At 37.6% G+C, this 17,706-nt stretch overlaps 1 protein-coding gene across 1 annotated transcript in view; it reads right to left on the bottom strand.

The window, feature by feature from the left end:
* The window catches only part of KIAA1328 (KIAA1328 ortholog), a 170,957-nt gene that overhangs the window by 150,750 nt on the left and 2,501 nt on the right, over positions 1 to 17,706 (bottom strand). The window contains exons 2-5 of the mRNA XM_056514001.1: positions 15,563 to 15,598; positions 13,852 to 13,991; positions 10,121 to 10,215; positions 1,857 to 1,972 (exon numbers count right to left, since the gene is read on the bottom strand). Of these exons, the coding sequence (XP_056369976.1) occupies positions 1,857 to 1,972; positions 10,121 to 10,215; positions 13,852 to 13,991; positions 15,563 to 15,598 (387 nt within the window). The remainder of the gene's footprint in view (positions 1 to 1,856; positions 1,973 to 10,120; positions 10,216 to 13,851; positions 13,992 to 15,562; positions 15,599 to 17,706) is intronic.

The raw sequence follows: 17,706 nt of genomic DNA, 5'->3' as shown, positions 1-17,706 counted from the left end.
TATCTTATTTGCAAGTGGACACTACAATCCAGAAGAAATTAAAGAATTTCAAGTTACTGTACTTGAAATGGCCATAATCTGTATTCAGCATCAGCAAGTCATTTCTACTATTCCTTGCCTCTGCAAGTTTTAAAAAATTAAGTGATCAGAGTTACACTGAAGATCTTGAATCATTCATGTATGATAGGCAAGTATTGCAGCAGTTAAAATTACATTGTTTTAAATTATAACCTTGTTTTATATATCTAGGTTTTACAGAGTTTTATGAAGTGTAAAATTGCATGCATTAACCTTCTGCCATGTCTACAGGACTTCTGGAAAAGTATTCATGCTTGTGCAATTTATTTCTGGTAAAGGAAAAGAAGAAAGGGAGAAAACCACAAACAACAACAAAAATAAAAAAAAAAAAAAATAAAAAAAAAAAAAAAAAAAAAAAAAAAAAAAAGCAAGCCACTTGCCACTAGCCAAATAAACTTCATGAGAATTACTGAAAGTTTTTTTTGGATAAGCAACAAAATCAGGAACAAAATCCCACCCACATGCATGAGTTGACTGAATACACAAGATGTAATATACAACAAAATACTGGCTTCAGTGAAATCAATGTCAAAGAGTTGTTGTCACATTTAATGGCTCTTGAAATACCTCAGATCTAATATTTTCCAGTAACAGTTCATAGCCAGCTAAGTTTGTTGATGTGCATGTTATTCAGGACAGACAAAATTCTTTCCAGAAAAATAAGTGGCCACTGTGCTACAAGGGATGTTCTAGGCCATCAGGGCAATGCTCTCCTGACAGAGACCACACATCACTGAATGACTTTCCTAAGCCAATCATGTTCCATCATAAAGAAAGCACTGTTTTTGTTAGGCCTCCCAGTGCTAAACTGTGAAATAGGATTTCTGGAATTTTCAACAACCCTCCTCTAAATTCATGTTTAAGTTTCTGAATTATCACTATTTCTGTTTCAACACTGGCCCATAGCTTGAAGAGCCTCTTTTTGTCACAAACTTCATTTTTAAGTTGAACAAATAATGGCTTAGGACTGAAAATAATACTGCATATTGGGCTCTTTAAAACAACATTACTACCCTCCCTACTGGCAAAGCAGCTCCCAATGAATCATCCACTATTTGCTTTTCCTGCAGCTGCAGGCCAGTCTCTTCCCTAACCCACTGCAGCCAATCCTTAGCCCTCTGAGAAATTTAACAACAAAGCCTCACCATCAGAGATTTAGAAATTAAATGAATAAGAGACCTTTGTAAAGGTCTGTCACACCCTCAAAAGGAAAACTGCAATTCCTGCAATTTACATGTGAAATTCCAGGATTGGGACTATGCATACGCAGCTTAAAGAAATGCAAGTCACAATCAGCAAGAAAAGAGAATCTACTGTTTCTACATACAAACAAACAAACCAACCAACTAACCCTACACCAAACAAAAAGCCTAAGATAGATAAAACTCCTAGTACATATACTTAATTTATAGCCATTTAGTGTAGATTCCCTTTCTCTAGGGATGGAGAAAAATGGAACACCATGCAAGTTTTAGACCTAAATTATGATCACCTAACAGAATTGAAAAAAAATCTATAATCATATTTTAATGTGTAAATTCCTTATTGTCATTTTTTAGTTGACAAATATCTATTTCATAGCAAAACAACATCATAGGAACAGCTGGATGGCAGTTTAAGCTCAAATGAACCAGTGTCACATGCTGACAAGTCATCTCTCTGATTGCTTTTGAATGGCAGCACATGCAGATTTATTCTATGCCATAAATTAGAACAATTATTTCTCTGTACTTCACTTTTTATTTCAGTGAGCCATTGCTCATATTTTTAAAGGATATCTTCCCTTTCCTTGATGATAAGTTCATTCTGCTCCTCTAGCTGTCTGATCTTCTTCTCAAACGACTCCTGTTCAGCTTTCAGCCGTTCTTCTGTCACCTCTTTTTCTTCACTTACCCTGAAAAGAATTTGAGAAAAATAAAATATATGCCCATAATCACAGTGCCTGACTTCCAACTCCTCCACTTTACAGGTAAATGGATAACAACCTCTCCACCCTTAAACCAGTTAGGTACTTACAATGTCTGTTTCAATATATTACACAGGAATATGTGTATGATTTTTTGGAAAAAAAAACAAAACCAGTATTGCATAAACACTGGTCTCAGTACCTGCACATTAATGGGCAGCATGGAAGAATAAACTAAGGACCTGAACCCACAATCAGGTTTGATCAGTCTGATTCCCTGCAGCCATAATGAGGATTCACTGGGATACTTACAAACCTAGGACAGGAACACAGAAAACTCAGATAGGAGAGCTTAGCTGCCATGACAGAAAGAAAACTCTGGAAAACATTTCTGTTTCTTAATCTACAAACTAATCCTTCTTTCACCTTTACTGGTCAAATACAAGTCCAGAAAGAATCATTTTTCTTGTTAGCTTTCTCCAAACAAAACAGTTTGTCCTTTTCTGAGGATTTTCAAATATCAAGCTACAAGAGTAAATTTTCCTTTCTGTCTAGGGCATGGCACCCTGTATCTTGCTGCTCAGTGTAAATAATTGGATCAAGATTAAAAGATGACAATGTGAGAAAGGCTTACAATGATCATTTATTCTGCACCTCAAGAGCAGGCTGTTAAAACAATTATTCTGGTATCACGTAGGCAATAAGATCATTATGCACAGATGATCCTGTAACTATGCTAAAAAAACGTGGCTTGGAAATCATGGTTCTATAAAAGTTCCACAAAAATATTAAGTAATGAGCTTAGACTAATAAATATTACTGCTCTGCACTTAGGCAATTTCTGTTGCTGAAGGCTCTTAAAGTTCAGTCTTTTATGATGATGAAACAGCTGCCACAACATAGGTGACAGGAGACCAAAGCAATACAACTTTTAGAAAACTCCAATTTTAACTTCCTTAAAGTGGAACAATCTTATAGGAAGAGGAAATCTTATAGGAAAAAATGAAATATGTATATGTAAGTATTACAATAAGCCTTCCACTTGTCCCATTAGACTAATATTATTAGGACTGAGCCATACATTTATTATCATTGTTTCCCTTAAGAGGACAGATTTGTTTTGATCTTCCAGTTGAAAAGTCATAAATACCACAACTGGGTCGCTCCCCTGGAGTGAATTATAGACACGCAGTATTCTCCAACTCCAAGAACAACCCACAGCCTTTCCCATATCAGCTTAAGCAGACTGCATGAAGTTGGAAATTGTAATACTGAAACTCACACTTTTTCTCTGCAAATCTAGAGGGAGACAAACAACAGATACCGTATAATCAAATTATTCAAATTAAGGCAGTTTTAAAGCTTGGATCCAACTATTAATTGCAACGTTTCTAATGTGCAGGGAAAAAAATATATAGATTTAGTGTAAAAGCATTCCATTAGTCAAATACACAAAAGACACAGATTTAGTATAAAAGCATTCCATTAGTCAAATGCACAAGGTCTCACTTACAACCTTGGGCCCAGCCTGGGAAGGTGTGATGAGTTCAACCTGTTCCTAGGCCCCTTCCCCTCCACTCACAGGGCTGTGAACACAGCATTAACGAAACGTGGTAAAGGGAACCACCTGCATAAACTCTGGACCTACACCAACATCTCTGTGCTCCTCAGCTAAGCAGGCAACAAACTTTTGAGGAATATCCTCCACACTTCATTGCAGTGACAGCCACAGCACATTTGCCACAGGTGCAGATAGAGGCTTTCACATCAAACTGTGGCCCATTTGTTTCCTCTGAGTCCAGTGCAACCACATAAATGACTACAGCACATATGAACTTCCTTCACATCATCAGTGGAAGATGCAAAACCAAAAAAAGTTAATTAGAAAACTTCAGTGAAGAACTCAATGACCATGTGGATGAAAGACAGGAATGAAACAAGAACAGGACAAATAACTGGAAAGAGAGGAGTACCATGTCCAGCATTCTATGAAAGGAAGGAAGATTGCTCAGTAACTTGCAGGAGTGATGCTGCCTGAGAAAAGGGTTTGAAGCAACAAACACTGGGCTATGCTGGCACCCAGAAACACTAAAATTGAACAACGGTGTAAGAAAAAAAGGTATGAAAGAACAGAGCATTAGAAAAATCAAACAAAACCTAGCAGGCTTTATTCATCTCTAGATCTGTAATTTGTTGCTTATATCAGTGTGCATCACATTCACGTGCTGTGTTTGTATTTAACACATATCACAACAAGCTGTCACACTCCAGACACATGAATATATTGTGCCACATATCTTAGGCAGTAAATGACTGAGAACAGTAAGTGATCTCAGAAGAAATGTGGCAGTATGCATTTATGTATCACAAAGCAGGAGACAGCCCATAAAGGGCAAGCAAAATACAAAAGATGGTTACTCACAGGAAGTGGCAAAAGGAAGTTAGAGAAAAGGAATACAAGAATGTTATCAGAATATGCTGGATTTATGCCATTTCCTATAAATAGCACAGTGAGTTGTTTTTCTTTTTTTTTAATACACTTATTTCTTTGCCTTCTGGCAGTAAAGAACAGATGATTTTTAGAAGAACAATGGAGGTCTTCACTGATGCTGTACAAAAACATTACAAGGCTCATATAATGCTTCTCAAAAGTAATTTCACCCTCTGTTCACCCACTTGGGTCAGAAAAAAGAAGTGAAAGAATGAAAGCACAACTACAAAGGGCTCAATTGCTCCACTGAGCAACATGCTGGTATCCAGTTCTATTGTTCTTGCTTCCAGGATCAAACAGACAAATGACAGCTGAGAGCAAAGATGATGAATCAGTGGAATTATTACTTTCATTTAGTGTCTGCAACATTTTCTTGCACAGAATTCACATCACCTACCTTGTGCCACAGCACGTGCACCATCTTTGTTCAAGATTTGTTTTAAATTTAACAGTTCAAAGCCTATATAATTCTAGATGCATTTAAATAAATCATTTTATTTTAGAGGAGCCTCTTTAGAAAAACTCATAATGCAAATCTATTGACAAAAAGCCCTCCTAAGCCATCCACCTTAGGGTTAAAATTAATTCCTAGTTCACCTAGTTCCAATTATTATTGTGTGTTCCCAGATCCACTGCTGATACTAGTATTTCTGTCTGATCCAAAGAAGGAATTGATCAAGGAGTTTGCTGATGACACTGACTCATTCCACTGAGTAAGCAGGACTTATGCTCTCCAGGTGGAATTTTTGAAGCACTGCACAAGTCAACAGCACTTCAAGTTTTATTTGTTTAATGAAAAACTGACATGCACAAGAAAAAGTCATGATAATACATCAACACTACACTAGGGACAGAACTCAGCTCTTTCTGACTGAAGGCAGAGTTGAAAAAGCAAATTAAAAACAGCATCTTCTATTTTTCAAATTTTTTTTAAAATGAGCTCTTACCAAGAAAAATCTGAAATGCAATAAGAACACTGTGGCTCAGCTATTAAGACAGAAGACAAACTAAACAAAAAACAGAGATACAGACACTGGGAACTTCACTGATCAGTCCTACACTCCTTGGGAACAGTAATCTTTTAGTAAACACCAATCTGTTATTAGCCTGCCAACCGGCTAGCAAAGACAAAAAGAATTGTGTGACCATTCTTGAAAACTACAAGCTTTAAATTCCAGGCAAAGAGTGGCATCTGGAATAGGGAAGACCACCATGCAGGAGGGGGAACAGAGGGGGAGGAAACAAAGTAATAGAATTTTTGTCCACGGATCAGGATTCACAAATCTGACACATTTTACTCAAGCATCAAATGCAGTTTCTACACATTAGAAAAAAATAATGAAAAAATGCTATGGGCTCAAAACCTAATTGAAATTGCTACACAATGGATAAATTTTATGATGTGCAACCTGCAAAATACAAAACTAGATTTCACAGCATGAATTTATAGCTACAAATTACTTTTTAACCACAGAAAGTAAGTGTGATTGGTGATACAATAATCCTGGGCATGCTTTACCTATCAACACAAAGTAATTTCCAGACAAGCTTACGGATATCTCATTTGCAGTCTCACTGCCTGACCAATTAAGAAAACTGCAGCACAAAATTGCTCCTAAAGTAACACACAAAAAAAAAGAGAAAAGATGTTGATGTTAAAGCCAGGTAACAATTTGGTTAAATGTGAAGTAGTGTAACCCAGGAGAGAAGGCAACACAATAAGCCAAACACACAGGATTTGTAATACAAACCACAGGCAAGTGTTCATTCCAAGATCTTAAGGACTGGAAGAAAAACAGCAGATATATACTATACTAGCTTTACTGAAACCTCTGCAATGGTTTCCAGTTCTGTAACCAAATTAATGTTCTGTTTCGAATCCCATTTTCACCTTTTGTTAGAAAACTCAATTTCAGCTTCATATCAAAGACAGTAGAAAAGACCAGTACCCCAATCTACTAGCACCCTACAAAAGGTTTAGGAATCCAGAGTCCTGAGAAGAGGGAAGCATTTTCTCAGTAAGGAATAAAGGGCTATCTGCAGGCTGTTTTAGTAGCCACCAGTTACAAGTCTTTCTGGGCATGCCAGTGATCTTAGTCAGAACAACACTAACATTAATAGCAAAAGCTATTAATTAAAAGCAAAAGCTTGTGTCTCATTTGGAAAGCGAAATCGCTCCCTCCCATGGGTGCCTAAGGGCATTATGATACCTTTCTACCTAAATTGCTTTTGAAGATTTGTTTGCAAAGACAACGGGAAGCAAGCTTTCTCTAAGTCTATCTTATTCAAAGAAAAGAAAAAATGCAAAATATTTCGATACCCATTTTCACTTAAACTTTCATGAACCATTCTACATCACTTAGTAAATGCCTCTGCTCACTCAAAAGGCAAACTTCACATGTAAGCTGTACAGGCATCTGTGATCAGGGGAGAAGTATTTATGATGTACCTGCCATACTAGGAGCCCCAAAGTCACACAGCTATGGCTGTATATCAGTTAGGAGCGAAGTGAATCCCTGCAAGCACAAACACATCCACTCCCTCTGCTAAGGACTTATGATCCTCTCTATTCGGCCAAACACCAAGACAGAAAGAGCTCTCAAAATCTGCATATCACTCAAAGTATTTCACTCTAGAATACTTCATAATCATTCTCAGAGTGGTGCCTAGGAAGTCCTTAATGTCCAACAGTCTACATCCCAGTGGGCCCTGAGCTGCTCCTTCTCAGAAGAGGCTGATGTGTCCTGACACTGGCAGCGAGTACAAGCATAAGAATCTCTCTGTGTCTTCACCATGTCAATGCTCATTTCATTACATAACCTGATGACTGCTTCAGGAGCAGCCTGCAGGAATAAAAGCTCAGAGAGAATCTTCTTTGCCTCTTTTCAAAAGACTTTGCTTATAGGGAGAGAGAAAACTTGCTCTTACTGTGCCACTTTCACCACTAAGCCAGGAGGACCTTACTGAATACACAAAGATGCCATGCTGGCTGTGTTCGAAAATAATGACTGATCACACTCAAGAATATCCCACTTACTCACAAAGCACTTTGGCATTCATGGGCATGACTCATTCTTCTCAGAAATTCCTCTACAAAAGCAGTTTTAAAAGAATCTACTGACACAATAAATTTAAAAGCCAAAATTTGCAATATTTTTTAGTATTTTAAACCTTGGCTCCAGTCTGCCAATTTAATTTCACCTTAAAAGGATACATTCAAAGAAGGGCAAGACAATGGTTAGATTTACAGGTGGCAGCACACATCAAAAACTACAACTATTTATACTAGAAAGGAGGATTAGAAAGAATACAGTTGAGTTCCTTCTTTAGACTCTGTCTCAAAATCCAACTCCACAAAATTCGAAATAGCTAAGATGATGTCAGCCACGGAATCCCCAGCAGCAGATCTTTACAGAAGCTTTTTTTTTCCAGAGAAAATTATATTAATGTAGCCAGCATCTCAATTTACTCATACCAAGACGAAGTCTGACACTTCAGCAAATTAACAAATGCACTGTCACACACACCCTCAATGTTCAAAAGTGCAGTGGGAGTGAGAGCTGGAGGAAGAAAAATAAAATATCAGAAGAGGAAGAAAAGTATAGCAGAGGTCTCTCCTTCAGCATTCACAGAAGTTGGGAAAAGACTACTACCCTGAACTGCTCAAGCAAGACCTGACTAAAATTCAAGCCTCAGGAATCAATCATAATTTGCAGCTGGTTTCCACACAAACAGAATTTTACCACTTTACAAGAGCCTTCATACATCTACTTACTGATCAATCTATTTCTGTTCACTATGCTGAAACAAACATGCACAAATTAGCAACAACTACCATTCATAAATTGTAGCAAAATAAGGAACAGTGAGGTAAAGCCCAAGTGAGGCCTTTATTACTCCAAGTATTTACTGCAGGACAGTGTCCATGTAAAACTTTCAACATCCTGCTGTTCCTTTTTCTTCTCCAAAGTAGCTAAGAATGTTCTACTGCTTGTAAAAACTCTCTATCATTGCACAACTAAGGATGAAAATTATGGAGAGTTTTAAAAAAGTGACGAGGTGAGCGGAATTAAAGTTCAGCTTCCCTATTACTCTGCAAAGGACTTTTAATTACATCCAATAAAAATATGATTAGGTTTAAAAATAAAAGAGAACTAAGTATAAAATAATAGTGTTCCACTAATTTTACTTTTCAAAATTAATGTTGCTGCACCTTCTATTTTTCTTCAAAGAAATGTCAGGCAGAAATATCAAACTGTCCTCAGGGAAAAATCACAGCATCTGAGATTTAAGAAGAATCCCATGCTCGAATGAATTACTCTACTACTATTCACTAGGGAGCAGTGTATTATGAGGAACAATGTAATGAAAGGCTTTTTTTAATATTAGAATATACGTCTATATATCAACAGTGGCAACAGTGTCCGAATAGCTCCAACATCTGACAATTTGTAACCAGGCTGCCCACCAATCTACTCTTTATGACAGTCTTAACTATACATTTTCTAACACAAGGCATGATAAAATAGAGTTGCAAGCATGAAGAACTTCAGAAATTACTAAAATACTGTATGGCAAGAAATTCTGTATTAGTACAAATTATTAGCAGGTAAAATGGTCCACTGGATAAGGATAATCAGAGAGAAAATATTCCTAGCTGCACCAGAGAGTTATTGTATGACCTTGAACAAGTCACTTAATTTCTCTAATTTTCCAAATTTTCCTATATAAAATGAAAAAGGACAGTAATGCTTGCCAATTATTGCACAGACATAAGGGATCTATGTCAAAAAATATTTAATTATTACCAGAGAACTTACATTTTGTTCTAGAAAAACTTTAAAAATTCTAAGTATGTAAAATAACTTTTAGCTCAAAGGACCTGGGATCATCTCACAAGAGCTTCCCCAATGACATGGCAAAGCCTGCCAAAGGTCCATATGCTCCTCCTCATTTTTACACCCACTCTGTAAGAAAGATTTCCAGAGATTCTGAGGTGTTAGCGACAAAGAGTGGGACAAAAACCTCACTTTAATTCAACCTCTTTTTTAACTCCTTTACCTTTGAGAATGTAACTAGTACTGGAATGAAACTTAGAAAAGACTTTTGCTAAAGCTGAGAAACTTGCACTATCTCTACCTCTCCTTTCAAGGAACAGGTAGAATCTTTGGAGCTTAAGGGAAGCAAGAAGAAGTTTGACTAGGTAAGTAAAAATTACACAGGCAAATCATTATCAACATGTTTTAGCTGCAAAATCAGCAATGCACCTTTAACGTGGCCTCCCATACAAAAGCTTACCTCTACCAAATAATAAGCATTACAAAGTTTTATAGCAACAAAGTCTGTCATTTCCAAAAGCAGAATGTGTTTATTTATAGCACAAAACTAACAAAATCCTAGCCCTTCATTAGGACATTACAGATGAAGTACTGCTGGTCATGAAATTTTGGCCTCTGTTTCAAATATATATTTAGGGACTCAAGAAGCAAGGAAAAACCAACCAGGCTGCTTCATACTTTTTCCAGCAGGAAAAATTACCTTGTGCAACTATTCAGGTTTTTAATGCAGTTCTACATTCCTTGATGTTAATTAGAGAAACGACTCTCTTTAAACTTAATGCATTTTCAGGTGATGCCTCTTCTTACCTGGCAAGTTCTTTAATTAAGTTTGCAATGCGTCTCTTGTCCTCAGGACACAAATCCTTTAAAGAAGCACTCTTCATTCCTCCTTCATTAGTGCCCTGAAAATTTAAAGTTACATTTTAGAATGTACTGTTTAAAAGAAAACAAATATTTCATAAGCTGTTAAAAACATTTCAAAACCTAATAATTAGAAGCTGAAAGTAGATCAATTCCAACTGGAAATAAAATTCGCATTTTTTAAAACATAAGTACATTTCAATGAAACAAATTACCAAATTGTGAAGAATTATTTTAAGAGATTTGTAATTCAAATGCAAGCTGCTAGCTTCAATACTAAAACATGCTGGGTAAAGTTTTAAGACATGTACTATTTCTTGATTTATACTAGATAAAGAGGAATGCGTTGTCATGACTTGGAAATCTAGTGCAGCAATATCCAAATCCAACTTTGAACTTTATCATATTAAGATCATAACGTAGGGAGTAAGAAAAAAAAATGCTGTCTTAGCATTTGTAACCAAAGCATACAAAACAGCAAAATATTGTTAGCAGAGAGTAGGACCCTTATTTCATTTTTCTAATACAGAGAAAAGCGCACACACACCTTCACACGTGGCTACTGTTTGGTTTTAATGGCTTATTTGCTAGTTTTGTAAATAATACTTTTCAACGAAGGCTCCTCAGACGTTCCAGGCACTGCGCAGGGAGCCGCTGCACTTGCCGCGTGTGCTCACCAGAGGGCGCTCAGCTGCCCGGCATTCCCGCCTTGGGCAGCTCCCAGGCGGGAAACGCTCCAAACCGGCTTTACTCCCCAAAAATCCCTGTGGCCGGCTGTTCAGCTCTGCAGCGCTACTGCCAAGCAGGAAGTACGAACCCCAAGACAAACGCAACAATAACAGCCATGCTGCTCTGTCCAGGATTTTGGCAAGCTTCAGTATGTCCACTCAATCGAAGGAGTTTCAGTTTATACTTTTACAAACAAGTGCATGCAGTGCTTTACATCAGATAAAGAAATGCCACCAGATGCCTTGCAGTTTGGCAAAGTCAACACAATAGTGCATAAAACAATACAAAGTTTTCTCTCATTATCAGTAACAGCAGCTGATCTACACGCACCAGAGAGGAAGCGACCCCTTTCCTTCCCAGCTAATTACCTCTTAAATGTTAAAAACAATCAAAAAATAATGACCACTACAAAGAGGTGGTGTTTTCACACAGACTCATGTTATACCTACCCGACCCTTCATTTTAACTTCAGTGGATTCTTCTCAGAGGTGAGGGGGAAAGGAATTTCACAAGGCAAATTTCAGCAGTTCTCAAGGGGCATTTGACTTCACAGTTTTCTTCCCAAACATGTGAAGAGAGAATGTCTAACTTGACTGAATTCAAGCCAACATATGGAATTGAAGAAATTTCACTTCCCATGGTAAAAATGTGTGACTTTTTTTTTTTTTAGCAGACATACAATGGAACTTCTTTAAGAAAAATGAAAAGTTATAGTTCACAAAAAAGAGAATGAAGCTTAATCACATTGTGAAGGAGATTTTAACAGAAGGTCCCCAAACCTACAACCCAAACCAATCTCAATATTGCCAGAAAAACCTTTGTGGAATGAAGAGGAAAATCAGCTTTTTCTATCACCCACAGGTATGCATAGATGATAAACAAGAAATTCTCAGAGACAGACTTCATCAAAATGAAACTGTGGAATAATGCACAGCAACTTCTCAACCATCAAAAGGAGACCACAAAGGAGGTAGAGGCCAAGACTGTTTTGTCTCCTTTTCCCAGATTTCTGTCCTTTCTACACAGTTCAGGATAGAAGATAGTTTTGGAACTCAGTACTGGGAAGATATTCTCCACACCTTGGAAGCTGACAACTGCATGACAAAATCATACAGAATCACAGAAAGGATCACAGCAGCTCACCTACTCCAGCCTAGATCATTTTACTCAGAATTATGTCCAGGCCAGGCTGGATGAGACTCTGAGCAGCCAGCACCAGTGGAAGGTGTCCCTACCCACGGCAGAGGGGTTGGACTGGATAATCTTTAGGGTCCTATTCAACCCAAACCATTCTTTGACTCTGTGCCATAGTAGAACCATCAGCTCTCCCTAGACATGCACGCAATGCTTTGCAGAAAGTGAGTTGTGTTGTTTTTGAAAATTCCATGCAAAATAAGCTCTTCTTCAATAACAAGTAAAAACATTTGTTCTGTTTGTTTCAAGTATTCAAAGCTTATCTTCAGAGTACAAAGTTTCCATGAGAATTTGGCAAGGTAAGCGAAAAACAGAAGGTTTAAAAAGACAAAAATGAAACATAGCTTTGAACACATCTTATTGTCAATAATACAAAAGCACGAGTCACCAATTAAGATTTTACATATCAGGCATTGCATTTAAAAAAAGAGTATACCAAAACCCATTTATACAATGGCTTTCACAAAAAAGGAGCAAAAACTCTCTAGACAACAAGTAACGCAATCAATGTGCCATTCAACAAAACAGATTTTAATGTGACATATGAAGGCATCTGTGAAGCAGCAGGCTTGTAGATACTCATGAAGAGATGCTTCCACATAAAGACTCTGCATAATGGGGGCTATTTGTGGAATTTATCTGCATGCCACTTAACAGCATCATTTGCAAAGCAGAGGTACATACCAGCCTCTAAAAGCAAGGGAAATAGACAAGTCCAGGAAAAGCCCTAAAAATTAATATTAGTTTAATAACTAGTCATATGTAATCTGAAGGATTCAAAGAGCAAATGACACTGTCAAAACAACAATAATTGAGTAACCTGTCTTTACATCAGAATTTTGAACCTACATGTGTGGCATACAGCCACTCAGCACAAAGAAGGCAAAGAAGGACATCTTAGATGAAGAATGAGATTTAACTACATGATAATAAAAGCAATGCAGAAGCAGTCAAAGGTTTTAGATCGTGCCTGCAAGTGGGAGTATACCAATCCCCAGTGATTTACAGGCTGGCCCAGGGTGACTGCTAGGGAAGAGACTCAACAGTACTCAAATGACTTATACAGTCATTTTACTACACAAACCCCCTCAGAAAAATGGCATCTCTCAACAGATTTCTAAACATTACAGCATCTATCACAATACATAATAATCTTCCAAAGGAAACCCTGCTGCTTTGGAATTTCCAATGCAAAGAACTGTAGGAAAAACATCACCTAGTCTCACAGGAGGAGACCACAAAATTCAAAGTAGCTGACATCAACTGACAAAGCTACTTCTACTGCTCAAATGCATTTTGAACTTTTACTATCAAAAACAAAAAATTATTTACCCTTCTAACATGAGCAGGCACAGCAAAAAGGTCTCATTTTGTTATTTCTAGTTTAGATTACTAGAGCAATGAAAATGAATACACTGAACAAAACTTCTTGTACATTTAACTAGTAAAGAATAGGTTAGGCCCTACCCAGGGCTACATGTACTATATCTGTACAAAAACACACATAGAAATAGAAATAATCTGTTTTACACAGCTCCATTTGCACACCACTTAAATAAATTAGCACATTCAGCCTTTATTCTCTTTACGTGATAATTTCTGCTAGAAACCCACTATGTAAAGTGGGGAAAAAGTTTAAGAGACTGTAAAAATAACTACTCTAAAACCATTTAAAAGTTTTCAATCCAAGAATTTTCAGCCGTTTTTTATACTATGTGCACTCTTAAGAGCAAGAAAAATTTGCCTTTACTGACCTGCTGCCCTTTCACATCTCCTGTACCTCTCTCAGGATCCATGGAAACAGAAGCAACAGCTGCAGGTACTTTCAGTTCAGTTTGACCAGTTTGATATTTTGGCAAACACCTTGGTCTTAAATTTCCTTTTACAGACACTCCTGTAAATGAAAGACAAGCAGAACATACAGATTATAAAGTGGAAAGGGTCCTTGTTCTTGCCTTGTATAGCTAGACTTCCAAAAAGGCAACCTTGCCTTAGCAGCTCTTTTTTTTTAAAAGAATGAGCACCTCAGGAATATGTCTGCAATTCCCCCCAGCCTCTCACTCCATAGAAAATTTCATTAAGATGAATGCATCAGCAGAAAGAGAGGTGCATGGCACTGAAGCACACCCAGCCCCAATGAACATTTCATAAATTCTGAAATGCACATTATGTCTTCAGACTGAAGCTCAGTGCAAATAAACTGCATTTGATTAAGATGCAAAAGCATAAAATTGAGCTTCTGCTTTGATACCCAAAGACAGTAAGGAACCAAACAGCAGTAAATCCATTAAAAGTACCACTCATATAATAAAATACCACTTTTTCTGTTACCCAGCCAACCTGCTGATGCTCAGGCTGTTTGTTCCTTTCAGGACCAGGCATAAGAGTAAAGCAACACTGCAGATCACACTCCACAGATCATCTGTCAAACAACTTCCTGCCATAATTAGATCACCACTACAAATGGTAAGAACATGAAAGCACTGAAAATCCTGATGCTGCAATTACAAAGTGCCAACAGTGACACTAACACTAAAACTTCCCAGGGCCAGATTAAAGCCCATAGCTACTTGGTACTGCCTCAAGGTTTGATTTTTGACTGTTCAGAAACGCAAAAAGTTTTAAACAAAAACATATTAGCTTCATACTAGCAGATCGATTACATTTATTTGGGTAATTAATTCCAGAAGTATACCAGAAATTCAGCTGAAAGAACTGTGAATTTCCATCATTCAGGACCACTGTTTCCTTTCCAGGGCACAGGGAAAAACAATCCAACATCACCTGACATGTGTTTTCTAGTTCAACAGAGATGTTTGGCCAGTACTTTTGAAGAGTAAACCATGCTACCCCAAACCTAAAGAGTACAATTCCTCAAAAATTAGAACTGCTGGATGACACACACACAGTTTCAGTTTAGAGTCAAACATCCCCAGATACGTTTCCAGGACCTGGTGTCACTTAAAGAGCTGTGTTTGAAAACAATTAAGAGAATTCTAAAGGGGAACTAAGAACATTCATCTTTTCCCCAGCGATGAACACAAGTACGTACTCAGTAAATCAAGGTCAAAAGAACTAATAAAAAAAAATAATTGCTTTATCTGTACACAATGAATCTTCATTTCAATTGATATCCTCAAAATTTACAAAAGACCTAACACCTCTAATGCTTCAACATTCCTTGGAGACCATATTAAAAATTCAGCTTGCCTTATAAATTGGATAAAGCCATGCTGTACCTGAAACAGAAACAACTCCCCTGGAACTATTCATCTTATACAGTATGCTTATCTAAGCAGCAGAGCATAAATCCTCTGCTATAATCATATATGTCCCATTACAGCTTACAATGTCTCTCTACCTTAAACACACTTATGTACACAGACCACATACATGAAAAGACACTGCAAATTCTATCATACACAGGAAAAAAACCTTTTGTTTATGTCTATTAGGAGGTCATACCTGAAACAGACACCAGTGGATCTTCTTCATCAGAAGCTGCATGTGGCTTTGTTAAAGGAAATAAAGAGTGCAAGCTTGGCTCTTTAAATAGGACTGTAAGAAGAAGTATTTGGTCTCCTAATTTTACACAGCTGTTGATAAAAAAAACAATCAACATTTTTGGGAGCAAGAAAAGAAAGGAAAACTTGATTAGGGAAAAAAAAATCACCACAGAGATTGCTAAAACAAAAGGCCTTACTCCTTCTTCACTGTGCATTAACTTTCAGCCTGTAAAAATCATTTTAGAGGTCACCTTTGCAAAAGATCCCAGGGCCCAACCCCAGTTACAAAAGCAATTACTAAGATAATGAATTAATAATATTTATTGAAATTTAAGCAGTTTATTGTTATATTGGGAACATCTTGATGTGTAGGGAAAGCAAATTCTGAAACAGTTTATTGATATTGCAGTGAAATCCATTTTGAGCAATACATTCTAAGAAACACAAATGAGGATAAATGCAAAAGGTTTCAAACTGGTCATTCCCATCTGATTATCACATGATAAGTAACACATAAAAGCCTGAGGACTGATTTTCTTTTAAGAAGTTTCAAGAACTTTCAAATATCCCAGAGGTTTAACTATTGAATAAGTCGACTACAGAGAACACTTTAAAATCAGAAACAACAGGGCATCATAATATTCGTGCTATTAGCAGTCACTGTGACTGTTAGCAGCCACTGAACTTGAATCCTTGCCTCCTAAAAGCCACTAAAAATAGGACTCAATATAATTCAGGAAGGGTGTAAATTATACTGTCTTCCTTAAAGGAGCAGTTTCATTTAGCCGAATGTAAAGATTGTTATTCCCACATAAATAACATGTTTCTGACTTAATCCCAGCCAGCAACTCAGCACCACACAGCCACTCTCTGTCCACCTCCCTGCCCCAAGTGGGGAGGAAAATAAGAGAGAAACAGTAAGCCTCATGGGTAGAGATAAGAAAAGCTCGATAACCGAAACAAAATAAAATAAATAGGATAATTATACTAATTGCAACATAAAGGGAAGAGAGGGAGAAAATTAAATTCTGAAAGAAACAAGTGATGCACAGTGTAGCTGCACACTGAGCAATGCCCAACCCTTTCCCCAGCAGGAACTGGAAGTTCCCAGCCAACACTCCCCAGTTTATGTACTGGACTTGGTGTTCTGTTATGGAATGTCCCTTTGGCCACTTCGGGCCAGCTCTCCTGGACAGGATTCCTCCCAGCTTCTTCTGCATCTGCTCACTAGCAGAGCATGGGTCACTCAAGTCCATGTTTTTGGGTAAGCACTGTTGAGCAACATCCAAAACATCAGCATGTTATCAGCATTAGCCTCATGGTAAATACAAAACACAGCACACCAGGTACAAGAAAAAAAATTAACTCTATACCAGCCGAAACCATGGCAATACTAAAGCGGAAAACAAAAGCACAGGGCACAAAATTCTCCTCCACTATCTTTCATTTATACACCTTTACTTTCCTCAAGCTTCTATGGTTCACCAATTAACTCAATTATCTAATTTCTGTACTGTTAACAGACAAATGCATTTAAGGTTTTGCAGCTGTATTCATACAATAAAGTAAAATTGTGAAAATATTTCAATGACCCTATACAAACTCTTGCCTTAAGTAAAATTTGATTCTGATAGTACCATCTCAAAAACCTAACTTAGTAAATTACCACACAGTGAAGAAAATCAGGAAAAGTCTAGGAGTTTCCCCCTGTGGACAGCAACTTCAGTCAACACCCACTGCCCATCACACAACTGGTACTTGTCACACTGGAAGGGCCTCATCGCAGGTTCACTTATCTTGTTGAAGCACTCTATCACTTGTAAACAATTATCACTCATCAGCCTCACACCAGTTTAAAAACACATTCAGTGAGTACTGCTGTCAAAGCCAGTTCTCTACAAACACTGAGAGCATTTCTGTTCTCACTTGTGAGCTGCAGCCTGCCACCTCCAGCTGCCAGAACACACTGTGGGGGCATAGCACAGACGGGGCGAGGAAGCTGAACAAACTCCACTTTGTGGAGGCACTGTGCGTGCCTTCTTTTCAAAAAGCACCAAGGTGGATCAAAAGTCCGAGTCTGGATCTTAGCCCAGCCCAAACAGC

The sequence above is a fragment of the Oenanthe melanoleuca genome, chromosome Z (assembly GCF_029582105.1).
Source record: "Oenanthe melanoleuca isolate GR-GAL-2019-014 chromosome Z, OMel1.0, whole genome shotgun sequence".
NCBI lineage: Eukaryota > Metazoa > Chordata > Aves > Passeriformes > Muscicapidae > Oenanthe > Oenanthe melanoleuca.
Note: the sequence above shows the minus strand (reverse complement) of the source record. Positions and strands in the feature narration are given on the sequence as shown.